At 45.4% G+C, this 14342-nt stretch overlaps 1 protein-coding gene across 1 annotated transcript in view; it reads right to left on the minus strand.

Annotated features, from left to right (window-relative positions):
- Positions 1–230: 230 nt before the first annotated feature.
- ANKRD13B (ankyrin repeat domain 13B) overlaps positions 231–14342 on the minus strand; it is a 39957-nt gene continuing 25845 nt past the window's right edge. The window contains exons 10-15 of the mRNA XM_060684821.2: positions 13563–13693; positions 13311–13468; positions 10854–11012; positions 8077–8237; positions 5347–5423; positions 231–2878 (exon numbers count right to left, since the gene is read on the minus strand). Coding sequence (XP_060540804.2) covers positions 2662–2878; positions 5347–5423; positions 8077–8237; positions 10854–11012; positions 13311–13468; positions 13563–13693 — 903 coding nt within the window. The 3' untranslated portion in view covers positions 231–2661. The remainder of the gene's footprint in view (positions 2879–5346; positions 5424–8076; positions 8238–10853; positions 11013–13310; positions 13469–13562; positions 13694–14342) is intronic.

Raw genomic sequence — 14342 nt, forward strand, 5'->3', positions numbered from 1 at the left:
AGTCGAGTCATTTTTTTCCCCCAAGGCCGTTGTAACTTTGGTCGCTAAACGAGGTCATAACGTTGAGGGCTACCTGTGCCAGAACGCTGCTGACGAATGCACAATATTTGGGCTTTTCCCCCACCTGTGTACCTGAAGAGGTGGGACGCCCCATTTCCAAACAGCTTCAAATTTAAGCAAAGGGGCCTTTTGCAGCCCCCCACCCCAAAAAAACAGAGGCAGAAACAAGCGAGGGTTCTTAAGGTATTTTATTGGTGTTTCTGTGCAGGTAAAACACACCTGGCCCCCCCCAGGTGGTACGTCTCCATCGCCTTCCCCGAATGTGTGGGATGCCCAGAAGCCCCCTACCCTCCTTGTAATTGCTGTAGTTTGATCTTAGCTCCTTTGCCCCCCCCCCAAAAAAAACACAAGGCCCCCTCTGGCTTCCCTGGGGGAGTAATAGAAGAGGAGGGGGCTGTAGGCTATTCGTTTCCCCCACCGTCCTCACTCCTACCCTGGCAGAGGGGTCTCCACCCACCCCAGAGGTTAGCACCATGGAACGACAGGATTGGAACGACCTTGCAAGGGGGCACCGGCATTGGGGGGGGGTCTTCTTCCTTGGAAATGGGGAAGGGGGGGCCAAATTGGAAAAGTGCCAATCCTTAGCAGCCCACCCACCCACCCAGGCCCCCATTAGGATCACAGAAAGGGGCTTTGGAGAGGGCGGTGGAGAAAAGGAGGGGCAGGGTTGGGACCCCACCCCGTGTCTCCCCATATTTCCCCCCCCACATGGCCTGCCCCCCCCCGTTGGCACTGCCTCCTCTTGCACCCAAGTCCTCCCTCCCCAATACCAGCCTGGGTACCCCATAAACGGCCCTGCACCCATTGGGGGAGGGGGGTTCAGTGGGGTGGGGGGGCACAGCCACGGAACGAACCTGAAATCTCCCAGAAGGCGGGTGTAGACCTGATTGGCAGGCAGGGGGCGGGGTTAAGTGCACTTGGTACTACTGGTGCAGAAACTGGGGTGTGTGGGAAGTGGGGGGGGGTAGACGCTGCCGTGGGGATCCCCCAAACATCTCGGGGTGATTTTTTTTCGCTCCCTATTTTGTGCTCGAGAAAAGATAGAAGTTCTGATTGGCTTCCGGGAAGGTCTGAAGTAGTGGTGAGGTCGAAAAAGTCAAGATGGCGGCCAAGTTGGCACCAAGCCCCGCCCACTTCTTTTTTAATGTGCTCATCCGTGAATTAACAAGGTTTCCGATTCTGTGCTAAATTAAACCAGGATTCATTCCCGTAAGCTGTTTTTTCTCCTCTTTCTTTTTTTTTTTTTGCATTTCCTGAATTCAATACAGGCAGTCCTCAAGTTACAACAGTTTGTCTGAACGGCCAAAGTTTACAACGGGGCGCTGGAAAGAGTCACTTATGACCGTTTCTCACACTTACGACCGTTGCAGCCTCTCTCCCTGATTGTGTGAGCAAAATTCAGACGTTCCTGGAGTCACGAGATCCCATTTTGCGACTTTCTGACAAGCAGTGGTGAAGCCAGATTCACTTAACAACCGGGTTACTGACTTAACAACTACAGCTATTCGCTTAACAACGGTGGGAAGAAAGATCGTAAAATGGGGCAGAACTCGCTTCACAACTGTCTTGGCTTAGCCACGGATATGTTGGCCTCCGTTGTGGTCGTAAGTCGAGGACTACCTGCTCCTTGATTTATGACCGGTTAGGATGGACCTCCCCTGGGGAGGGGGGGGGATGGAACCCCAGTTCTGAAGTTCCAAAGGCTGCCCCACCCCCACCCCGGAAATGATCATATGACCGCATATTGGCAATCAGACACAATAACGGTTCTTTCCTGCTTCCCACAGTGACGTGACCTCACTTTATGACGTTTTTGCCAAAAGTGGGGAAAAAGTGTGGGGGGGGGGGAATGGTCATAAGTCCACATCCTTCAATGCTGTTGCAACGTCAAACGGTCACAAAACAAATGGTTGTAAGTTGAGAACTACCTGTAATTAGGACCGAAAGGGCCCTTCGAGGTCTTCTAGTCCAACCTGCTACTCAACCCAGAAACCCAGCATGTCTTCCATTCCAACAATTGGGTGTTAAGGCTCCAAATTTGCTCCCCCACCCCCCCACCCCAAATCGGCTCCGTTCTCCAATTGCACCCAGGTTAAGAATTGGGGTTTGCAAAAGTCAAGCTGGCCTCTAGAGGGCAGCCCGACAGAGAATGCTTGCGCCCTCTGGTGGCGCTCTGGGATTTTGCACCCTGATGGGGAAGACTTGGCTGAGATGCACCTCTACCTGCCCAATGGATGGAACCCAGAGTCTTGCAGCCCCCCGGCCCAGAAAAAAGGGGGCAGGGAAGGAAGCCCCCTCCCCTATTTACCGCAATGAGCGACAGGAAAGAGCGGGACAGCGGCCAACCTCGGACTGATTTAAACCCTCCCACCGTCCAAGGAGGGTCAAATTAAATGGCTCAATTGTGAGAGGGGAAACGTGTCCGGACCCCTGCCAGCCCCCCCGGCTGTGCCTCCCACATCCCGCCCCACTTTTTGTGCAAGAGTTGAGCCAGAACAGGGGAAGGCACAGTCTGTTAAGCACTGGTTGGTGGGCCCCGGGGACTGGCCGGGGCTGTGTGTGCGTACCCCCCGCCGAGACCCTCGGGGTGTGGGGGGGACCCTATTGTTCGGTGAGGGAGAGGCGCAGGATCCGTTCCAGTTCTTCCTGCTCCAGGCGCGAGCGCCGTTCGGCCTCTTCCTGCTCTTTGGCGGACAATGCCATGGCCAGGCGCAGCTGCTCGGCGTACGTGGGCAGCCCGTGGCCGGGGCCACGGCCTGCTGCGGGGAGCAGCGGCTGAGGGGTGGCAGGCCGCGGGGGTGGCGTGTGCTGGGGTGTCCTGGGTGGGGGGGTGAGAGGAAACAAAAGAGAGGTTAGCCAAGCATATTTATATTTGCATATTTATTTGCATATTGGCCTAAATCTTCTCCCTTTTAAAATTTAAATTTTAAACACTAATTTTAATTTGTTTAATTATGGGATATTTTTAAAATTTAGCCAAATTGTTTAATCTGTTTTAATTTATTTTAAATTTTGTATCTCTGTGTTTTATTTTTTGGCTGTTCACTGCCCTGAGTCCTTCGGGAGAAGGGCGGTATAGAAATTTAATAAAGTAAAATAAATAAATAAATTTATATTTTATATTTTATTCAATTTGTATACCGCCCTTCTAGTGGACTCAGGGTGGTGCACAGCCAGAACTAAAACACTTACCAATACAAAATTTAAAAATTATTAAAAGAATTACATGACTTTGCCCCAAATTTAAAACAATTCAAATTAAAACCCATTGACAAATTAAAAGCTAAAAAACTAAAAAACTAAAAAGAAGCATCTGGGATACTGGTGTGTGATGCTTCCTAATGCTTCTCTGGACATCTGCATTGCACATCTCGTTGATTTGAGAGGGTCTTTGGTCTTTTCTTGCAGACATTTCATGACCCAACTAGGGAACATCATCAGTGCTAGAAGGCAGGGGGGGGTTGTGGAGAGGAGGAGGAAGAAGTGAAGGAGGAACAGGAGGAGGAGGAAAAAGAGGAGGAGGGAAGAGGAGGAGGAAGATGACGGTGGGGTCCTTGGTCCTCTCTGAGCTGGATTGTTTTCTTGCAAACATTTCATGACCCAACTAGGGAACATCATCAGTGCTAGAAGGTGGGGGGCGGTTGTGGAGAGGAGGAGGAAGAAGTGAAGGAGGAGGAGGAACAGGAGGAGGAGGAAAAAGAGGAGAAGGGAAGAGGAGGAGGAAGATGACGGTGGGGTCCTTGGTCCACTCTGAGCTTGGGTGCTTTTCTTGCAGACATTTCATGACCCAACTAGGGAACATCATCAGTACAAGAAGGGAATGGGGTTTGTGGAGAAGAAGAGGAGGAGGAGGAGGAGGAGGAGGGACGACTGTGGGGTCCTTGGTGTTCTCTGAACTTGGTTGTTTTCATGACCCAACTAGATAACATCGAGAAGGGCAGCTAGAAGGGAGTGGGGTTTGCAGAGAGGAGGAGGAGGAGGAGACGGAGGGATCCTTGGTGCTCGCTGAGATTGGTGGCTTTTTGTAGACGTTTCATGACCCAGCGAAAGGACATCATCAGTGCTGGGAGGAGGAGGAAGAGGAATCATCCTTGACCAATCGAAGGCAGTATTTGTAGCTCAAGGCTGAATTTGTGGGGTCCTTTGCGCTCTCTGAACGTGGATATTTTCTTGCAGGGCATTTCATGACCCAAACTAGGTAACATCATCAGTGCTACCGGTACTAAGGAATCCTTACTAGCACCTTACTACTAGCACAGATAACGTTGCCTAGTTTGGGTCAGGAAATGTCTGCAAGAAAACAACTAAGCCCGACAGCACCAAGGACCCCATGACCCTCCTCCTCCTCCTTCTCCTCCACTGCATATATACCCCCACTCCCTCTACCACTGATGATGTTATCAACTCGGGTCATGAAACGTCTGCAAGAAAATAACCCAGCTCAGAGAGGACCAAGGACCCCTCATTTTAATCCTGAGCTATAAATATTCTCCTTTATTGGTACACAGTCACACTGCTTAACTTTAAGCCTCCTTCAAGGCCAATTACTTTTTTGTGACTTATTTGCCCAATGTTAATTCAGCTATTTTGGGTAGATGATAGTAGTGCAGATGTAGAAAAACTGGATTAAACTGAAAAAAAAAAGATTAAAATGCTGTCTAAACCCAGCTGGAGGTTATATTTTTTTTGACTGGCTATGGATTTCTCTGAATTCACATCTTTCTGGACTTCACCTGTTTATTAAGCAATAGAATTACTAGATTTTAACTCCAGCTGTCCCAAATTTATTTATTCTATTTAATTTAATTAAATAAAAATAAGAAAAGATTTACAGGTAGTCCTCGATTTACGACCACAGTTGAGGCCAAAATTTCTGTCGCTACGCAAGACAGTTAAGTGAGTTTTCTTGCCACCGTTGTTAAGTGAATCACTGCAGCAATTCAGTTAACCACACAGTTGTTAAGTGAATCCAGCTTCCCCATGGATTTTCCCCTGTCAAAAAGTTGCAATAGGGGAATATGTGACCCTGGGACACTGCAACCCGTCATAAATACGAGTCAGTTGCCAAGCGTCTGAATTTTGATCACGTGACACCATGGGGGTCGTAAGTGTGAAAAGCAGTCGTGAGTAACTTTTTTCAGTGCTGTTCTAACTTTGGACGGTCACGAAACGAAGGGTTGTAAGTCAAGGACTACCTGTAAGAGTGTGAAATTGACAAACATGCAGAATTGAGGAAGTGAAATTGACCGATCTCGAAGAGGAAGTGACACTGGGAGAGAACCTCACCTGTTGACTCTGCGGCCTTCCTGGGACACTGGCAGGGTACCTGGTTTGCTGTTGGTCAAAGCTTCCCAAATAGTTACCTGCGGGAAGGAGACAGGTAATTTGACTCCCTCAAATGGTCATTTAAATACCTAAGAGACCTGGTTCAGATGAGAAACCAGCCTATGCTTTACTGTCTCTTCTTAAAAACCTCCAGTGATGAAGCACCCACAACGTAGAGCCTTGGTAGTACAGTGGTCTAAAGCACCCTGTTATTAAGACCAGCTGCCTGCAATTACTGCAGGTTCGAATCTCACCAGGCTCAAGGTTGACTCAGCCTTCCATCCTTTCTAAGGTAGGTAAAATGAGGACCCGGATTGTGGGGGCAATAAGCTGACTTTGTATAAATATACAAAAGTATGAAGGCTATTGCTTAGCGCATTGTAAGCCGCCCTGAGTCTCCGGAGAAGGGCGGCATATAAATCAAATTTTAAAAAAAAAACGTCTGGTGGCAAGTAGTTCCACTGGTTAAATGTCCTCACAGTCAGGAAGTTTCTCCTTAATTCCAGGTTGCTTCTCTCCTGGATTAGTTTCCATCCTTTGCTTCTTGCCTGCCTTCAGGTGCTTTGGAGAACAGGTTGACCCCCAATTCCTCTTTGGGGCAGCCCCTCAAATACTGGAATGCTGCTAATCATGCCCTCCCCCCCCCCAAGTCCTTCTTTTCTCTAGACTGGCCAAACCCAAATCCTGCAATTCTGTTCTTCCTATGTTTTAGTCTCCAGGCTTTTAAATCATCTTAGTTGCTCTTCTCTGCACTTTTTCCAAAGTCCCAACATCCCCAGCGCTGGCTGGGGGATTCTGGGACTTGAAATCCACCCCTCTTCAAGCTTCCAAGGTGGAGAAACACTGTTTTAGAGGGTCGTTGAGGCCGCTTGGAGGATTCTCTGTGTCCTCAGGGTCATCTGAGTGGTGCAAATGGGTGTGGAGCCTCCTTGGAACTGCTGAAAGGACTGTGTTGAAGACCAGAGGTAGATGAAGTTGTATCTCTCCCCTTCTCAGAGAAGGTTCCACACCCATTTGCACCTCTCAGGTGACCCCCGAGGACACAGACAAAACTCCCAGGTTTCCTCAACGTCTCTCTAAAAGGATGCAAATGACCAGCTGTCTGCAAGGCGTATAAATCCTTCCTTTCCCCGCCATCCAGTCAGAAGCTGAAGAAGCTTCTGGGATGAGAAGCGAAACGTCTTCAAACAATTGATCAGTGGAACAACTTGCCTCCAGAAGTTGTGAATGCTCCAACACTGGAAGTTTTTAAGATGATATTGGATAACCATTTGTCTGAAGTGGTGTAGGGTTCTATTCTATTCTATTCTATTCTATTCTATTCTATTCTATTCTATTCTATTCTATTCTATTCTATTCTATTCTATTCTATTCTATTCTACTCTACCCTACCCTATTCTTCATTCCAATATACTATTCTATTCTATTCTATTCTATTCTATTCTATTCTATTCTACTCTACTCTACCCTACCCTACCCTATTCTTCATTCCAATATACTATTCTATTCCATTCTATTCCATTCCATATTTTCTATTCTATTCTATTCTATTCTATTCTATTCTATTCTATTCGTCTATTCCATTCTATATTTTCTATTTACTCTACTCTATTCTCTTCTATTCTATCAATTCTATTCTATTTTATTCTATTCCATTCTTTTCCAATCCATATTTTCTATTCTATTCTATTCTATTCTATTCTATTCTATTCTATTCCATTCCATATTTTCTATTCTATTCTATTCTATTCTATTCTATTCTATTCTATTCTATTCTATTCTATATTTTCTATTCTATTCTATTCTATTCTATTCTATTCTATTCTATTCTATTCGTCTATTCCATTCTATATTTTCTATTCTACTCTACTCTACTCTATTCTATTCTATCAATTCTATTCTATTTTATTCTATTCCATTCTTTTCCAATCCATATTTTCTATTCTATTCTATTCTATTCCATTCCATTCCATATTTTCTATTCTATTCTATTCTATTCTATTCTATTCTATTCTATTCTATTCGTCTATTCCATTCTATATTTTCTATTCTACTCTACTCTACTCTATTCTATTCTATCAATTCTATTCTATTTTATTCTATTCCATTCTTTTCCAATCCATATTTTCTATTCTATTCTATTCTATTCTATTCTATTCTATTCTATTCTATTCTATTCTATTCTATTCTATTCTATTCTATTCTATTCTATTCTATCCTATTCTTTATTCCAATATACTATTCTATTCTATTCTATTCTATTGTATTGTATTCTATTCTATTCTATTCTATTCTATTCTATTCTATTCTATTCTATTCTATTCTATGAAAAACCAGAAACTCCAGTTGCCTCTTATAAAAAGAGGACCTTTGGGAACACTTCACCTGATTTTGATTCTATGCCTCTGTTTAGACAACCAAGAATTGTATTCGCTTTTTTGGCTGCCGCCGCACACGGCTGGCTCGTGTTTAAGGGATCGTCTACTAGGACTCCAAGGTCCCTCTCGCAGTTAACTGTTTTGGAGCCAATTTGTTTCTCCTAATCTTCATGGAATCACCACGGATGCCCATTTCGGCAGCTGCAGCCGCACCCCTATAAATGGGGTGGGCTTCAATCCCAGTTCTGGGTACCCCCTTTGACCCCCCCCCTGCTTCTGGCCCCTCCATCCCACAAGGTCAGTTCTCCCCTACCTGATCGTATTCGCTGCCCGCCTCGAGCAAGCTCTGCTGGATGGCGAACTGCAGAAGATCGTCTTCGTCTTCCCTCAACGGCTCCGGGTGCCTCCCGACGATGCTGTAGCCCTGGGGGGCCTCGAAGAGGGAGGGGTCCATCTCAAAGCAGCGGCAGGAGCCTGCGAGGAGGGGGTCCAACCACCATCGGAATAACAAGAGTTGGAAGAATAACAGAATAACAAGAGTTGGAAGGGATCTTAGAGCAGCGGTCACCAACTGGTGGTCCGTGGATCACTTGTGGTCTGTGAGAAAGTTTTGGTGGTCCTCAGAAAAATTATTTGCATTTTTTTATATTGCATTAAATCAGGGGTCCTCAAACTACGGCCCCTGGGACGGATACGTGCAATGAACGTTTGTGTTGCTGCAGAGAGTTTCCCCCCTTCGGGGTCTTTTTGGGTGGGTCGGAGGGGGGCAGAAATTCCGACTTGGGGTCTGCTTCGGCCTCCTGGTGGGGGGCTTTGGGCGAAGGCTGGAGGGAAGGGCCACTGGTGGAGAAGAGCCAAAGGGCCTCGTTCCAGTGGGACTGCATCATGGCCTGGAACTGGCTGACCATCTCAGCCTGCTGAGCCTCCAGGGGCCGGTACCCGGCCTTGCACTCCCGCAGGTCTTCCCTCTACTTGGAAAGCCTATGCTCCTAGTCCTCAGTGAGGTGCTTCTGCTGAGCCTCCTTCTCGGTCAGATCCAATTTGAACTGAGCTGTTTTGCCGACTCTTTCTCGTGGCGGCTGCTTAGCTCCAGCAACTGCTTCCTGTTGAGGCCCTAAGGAGGCCGGGCGGGCAGGCAAAGAGGGGCTGGGAGGGGAGGGGCGAGTAGAGGCTGGCGAGGTGCCCCTCGACATGAGTGACATCGAGTTGGCCACACCCACCCAGTTACATGACCACCTAGCCACGCCCACCCATCTGGTCATTAAGCAGATCATATTAGTGGTCCACGGAATTTAAAATTATGAATTGAGTGGTCCCTGAAAGGTTGAGGACCCCTGATCTAATCCAACCCCCTGTCCAAGCAGGAGATCCTACACCATTTCTGACCGATGGCAGTCCAGTCTCTTTTTAAAAGCCTCCAGTGATGAGGCTCCCACAACTTCCGAAGGCAACTTCTGTTCCACGGGTTGATTGTTCTCACTGTCAGAAAATTCCTCCTTACTTCTAAGAAACTATTAGATTTGATCAGGGATGGAAGGCCACTAGGAGATCCCAATATAGGGTAAGACGGGTGTCAGCACTCCAAAATACATTCGTTCCAGTGCTGACATAAGGAAGAGAAGAGAGGGCAGCTGGCAAGAGGACGCTTGACTTTTCACCTACTTATTTTCCCTGAAGATAATATCCCCTAGGAGATGAGATGGGAGGGGGGACATTCCTGGGAGCTGAAGTAGTAGATATGGGGAGAGTGATTTGGAAGATGGCCAATGAGACGCAGAGAATTGGGGAACGGAAAGGGAAGGTTTGGAGTCAGGAAGTCAGTGTTGGCTACGACGTAGTCGGGAACAGATTGTCGTGCTTAATAAATGAAAGATTTCATCAAGGACTATTTGTTTGGAAATGCAATTTATTTGAGACGACACCGAAACCTGACAACGGCTTAGAAAGCTGGAAGTCTCCCCAGGCTTTCAAACTTGCAAACAGTTGCTGAGTATTTTTGCAGCTCCAAAGAGCTGGGCGCTTTCCTTTTTAATTAAAATCATCTTAAATCGCTACCAACTCCTGGGGGGAGTTATCATCCTATTCACCAAATTCTCAAAGCCTCAAAATAAATCAATATTTATTTTCCGATTTTTTTAAAATGGAAAATAGGTGTCAGAAAGATGATTAAAAAACATTTTGATGTGATCTCAGCGCATGGCCAGCCTGCTAAGGGGTGCATTTTGAGCAGGGTGGCTGAACCTTCCCTGCATCATAAAAAAAAATAAAGAAATAAAGAAATGTTCCGTAACTGTATTCAGCAAGTAGATGGCAGTATTTACAAGTTTGGATCTATGGTATATTCTCTATGCTCTTTTGTTCTAAGTAGCATTTCCTGTTTCCTGTTACAGTTGAGCAGATGAGCAGTAAAGCACATGGTGACTGTTCCCTTTGTTTGCTTCATGTGGTGCTTTATATAAACAGAATTTCTAACAATAACATTCTCCAAGGTGGCTCCCCCACCTAGTAGGTGAGCCCAGAAATTTGGGTGGGTGGGGAATAAACAAATTATAGAGATGGTCTTCAATTTATGACCGTTTTTCACACTTACGACCGTTGCAGCATCCCTGTGGTCATGTGACAAAAATTCAGACACTTGGCAACTGACTCATATTTATGACCGTTGCGGTGTCTTGGGATCATGTGATCCCCTTTTGCGACCTTCTGGCAAGCAGAGTCAATGGGGAAGCCAGATTCCCTCAACAACTGTGTGACTAACTTAACAACTGCAGTGATTCACTTAACGACTGTGGCAAGAAAGGCCGTAAGATGGGGCAAAACTCACTTAACAACGGTCTCACTGAGCAATGGAAATTTTGGGCTCAATCGGGGTCGTACATCGAGCACCACCTGTTACAAGCATCTAAATGCATACAGTCCTGAGTCCCCTTGGACAGTGAGATGGGCAGCATATAAATTTAATAAATATATATAATGCTTGCGATGCCATCTTCACAGCCATCCAAACCCCTATGTGGCTTTGCAGGCCACCTCGTGACCCACCCATCCCCCGGCCTCATGTGCCCCTTTCGCAACCCCCCCCCCACTTACCGAGGGAGCTCGAGCTGCTGATGCTGGACCGGTCACTCCCGGGCGAGGGGGCATCGCTGCTGGGGCTGCCCGTGCTGCGGAGGGAGACCACCGGCTCGTCACAGCCATTCAGATTGCCAAAGGTGATGCGGGCATTGAGGATGTGGAAGATGGGGATTTCTGGAGGCGAGAGAGAAGGAAGTGGGTGTTTGTCTCAGCAGGGCAGCCCTGCCACCTCCTTCAGCACAGGTGAGAGGGAGGGTCCCTTTAGGAAGACCTTTTCATCTAAGGGCATGTGACGCATTTTGACACCTCTGATCTGAGACATACCTGGTCTCGTCCAGGTATGATCTTGGCTGGGTATATCACACTACAACTCCCATCTTCCACCATGGGTGTAAAGCAGACTAGATCTCTCTCCCCCTCCTGTTCTCTCTTTCCCCCCTCCCCTCCCCCCCCACGTGTTTGTACAGTGAATGGATCTGTAGCATCTGGTTCAGTATCTCGAGTAAATGCACTAAACGTTTAACCCGTTGCCTTAAGCTTAGTGTTTCTCAAAAGTCAGCAATTTTAAGAGGGCTGGACTTCAACTCCCAGAATTCCCCAGCCAGCGTGCTTTTAGAATGATGGACGGAACCCAACCGCCAGAATTCCCTAGACCCGTGATGGCGAACCTATAGCGCGCATGCGTGCGCCGGCCAGCTGATTTTCCACCGGAAGTCAGCAAATGGGCCATTTCCAGCCTCCAGAGGGCCTCTGCGGGGTAGGGAAGGCTGTTTTAACCCTCCCCAGGCTCCAAGAAAGCTTCTGGAGCCTGGGGAGGGTGAAAAAACAGGCCCATCGGGCCATCACATGCCAAAAGCGGGGGAAGCGTGGGGGGGGATCGCATGCACATGCGTGGGGGGTGGGGCGCATTGAATTATGGATGTGGGCACGTGCGCGACACACCCCCCCCGTGCTTTTGGCACATGACGGCAAAAAGGTTACCCATCACCGTCCTAGACAGTGCGGTTTAAGATGTGAGGACTTCAACTCCCACGAATTCTCGTACAAGAGAGTATTTGGCACCCAGCCCCAGGTTGTCGCTCAAGTATTTAATAGTATTTAGCTTCCAGCTGCCTGCAATTACTGTGAGTTCAATTCTCACCAGGCTCAAGGTTGACTCAGCCTTCCATCCCTTCTAAGGTAGGTAAAATGAGGACCCGGACTGTGGGGGCAATAAGCTGACTTTGTATAAAAATATACAAAAGTATGAAGGCTATTGCTTAACACAAAGAGCCTGTAGTACAGTGGACTAAAGCACTGTTATTAACATCTGCTGCTTGCAATTACTGCAAGTTCAAATCTCACCAGGCTCAAGGCTGACTCAGCCTTCCATCCTTTCTAAGGTAGGTAAAATGAGGACCCGGATTGTGGGGGCAATAAGCTGACTTTGTATAAATATATAAAAGTATGAAGGCTATTGCTTAACGCATTGTAAGCCGCCCTGAGTCTCCGGAGAAGGGCGGCATATAAATTAAAGCAAAAAAAAAAAAAGGATTGTAAGGCGCCCTGAGTCTTCGAAGGGCGGCATATAAATCAAAATTAAAAATAAATAAATAAAAAATAAAATAAAATAAATCGCATTGCTTTTGATGTGTTGAAGAGCAAACAGATTGCTCTCTTACAATCCCTTTCTCTCCAATCTCTCTGCTCTCTGCGAGATGCAGGAGAGAAGCAATGTAGGCAATGTTAAAATATTTTATTATTTTAAACTGTTTTTAAATTTTGTATGTTCTGTTTTTATTTCGGCTGTTCACCGCCCTGAGTCCTATTGGAGAAGGGCGGTATATAAATGGAAACAAATAAAATAAAATAAAATAAAATAAAATAAAATAAAATAAAATAAAATAAAATAAAATAAAATAAAATAAAATAAAATAAAATAAAATAAAAAATAAAATAATAAAATAAAAATAAAATAAAATAAAATAAAATAAAGTAATAAAATAAAATAAAATAAAATAATAAAATAAAATAAAATAAAATAAAATAAAAAAATAAAATAAAATAAAATAAAATAATAAAATAAAATAATAAAATAAAATAAAATAAAATAATAAAATAAAATAATAAAATAAAATAAAATAAAATAAAATAATAAAATAAAATAATAAAATAAAATAAAATAAAATAAAATAAAATAATAAAATAAAATAAAATAAAATAAAATAATAAAATAAAATAAAATAAAATAAAATAAAATAATAAAATAAAATAATAAAATAAAATAAAATAAAATAAAATAAAATAAAATGAAATAATAAAATGAAATAAAATAAAATAATAAAATAAAATAAAATAATAAAATAAAATAAAATAAAATAAAATAAAATAAAATAAAATAAAATAAAATAAAATAAAATAAAATAAATAAATAAATGTTCAACTTCTGCCTGTCCCCTTTCCGGTTACCGATGCCATGGCATTGAACCTCACCAATCTTGACGGGGAAGCCGGGTGGCAGGCGCAGTGTGATGAAATCCCGGAGTTTGGCAAAGAGGGCGTTGCTGACCGCCATGAGGTCAATGATGGGGGCCACCTGCTCGGCCAGGGACAAGGGGTGGTCTTCGCACAACCATAATTTGGCTTTGAACCTGGGGGGGGAGGAGGACATGAGGAAGGGTTCAAACCCCGCTTGCCCCACCCTACAAAAAAACAGCCCAACGGGCCCCCTTGCTCTGCTCTCACTTTTGCGTCTTGGTGGTGAGTTCGATGGGTCGCCCCATATCCCGGGTCCCCAGCTCAAAATTGGGGTTGAAGTATTCCTCGGGCGTGATGGCAGTGGGGTTGGCGTGACTCAGCGTCTGCGTGATGAGAGCCTGCAGAGGGTCAGAGAGAAGATGGGGGGGATTGGGGTGGGGGGTGGGGGTCCCACCTTCCAGGAGGGCCACCCTGGGGAAACTGAGGCCAGGTGGCTGCTTTCCCAAGAATCACAGAATCAGCATTAGAAAACTACTCAGAGATCATCTAGTCCAGCCCCACTACTTGCTGGAGGGTTCACTACACTGTAGTGACTTACAAGGCATCCTCGACTTAACGACCACAATTGATCTTAAAATTTCCATTGCGGCTGTGAAGGGAGTTTTGCTCTATTGTCATGGTTGTTAAGTGAATCACTGCAGTCATTAAACGAATCTGACTTCCCCCATAGACTTCGCTTCTCGGAAGCCAGCTGGAAAGGCCTCGAGGGGGTCCCGTGACCCCAGGACAGTACAAACGCCATAAATACAGGTAGTCCTTGACTTATAACCGTTCATTTAGTGACTGAAAAAAGTGACTTATTTTCACACTTATGACCGATTTACATTCAGATACCTGACAAATGACTCACATTTATGACCGTCGCACTGTCCTGGACTCACGCAATCCCCTTTTGCGACCTTCTGACCAGCAAAGTCACTCTACAAGAAACCACATTCGCTTAATGGCCAGGTTACTAAATTAAGAACCGCAGTGATTCACTTAACA

This window comes from Pantherophis guttatus, chromosome 1 (genome assembly GCF_059756535.1).
Source record: "Pantherophis guttatus breed Tessera chromosome 1, ASM5975653v1, whole genome shotgun sequence".
Classification (NCBI taxonomy): domain Eukaryota; kingdom Metazoa; phylum Chordata; class Lepidosauria; order Squamata; family Colubridae; genus Pantherophis; species Pantherophis guttatus.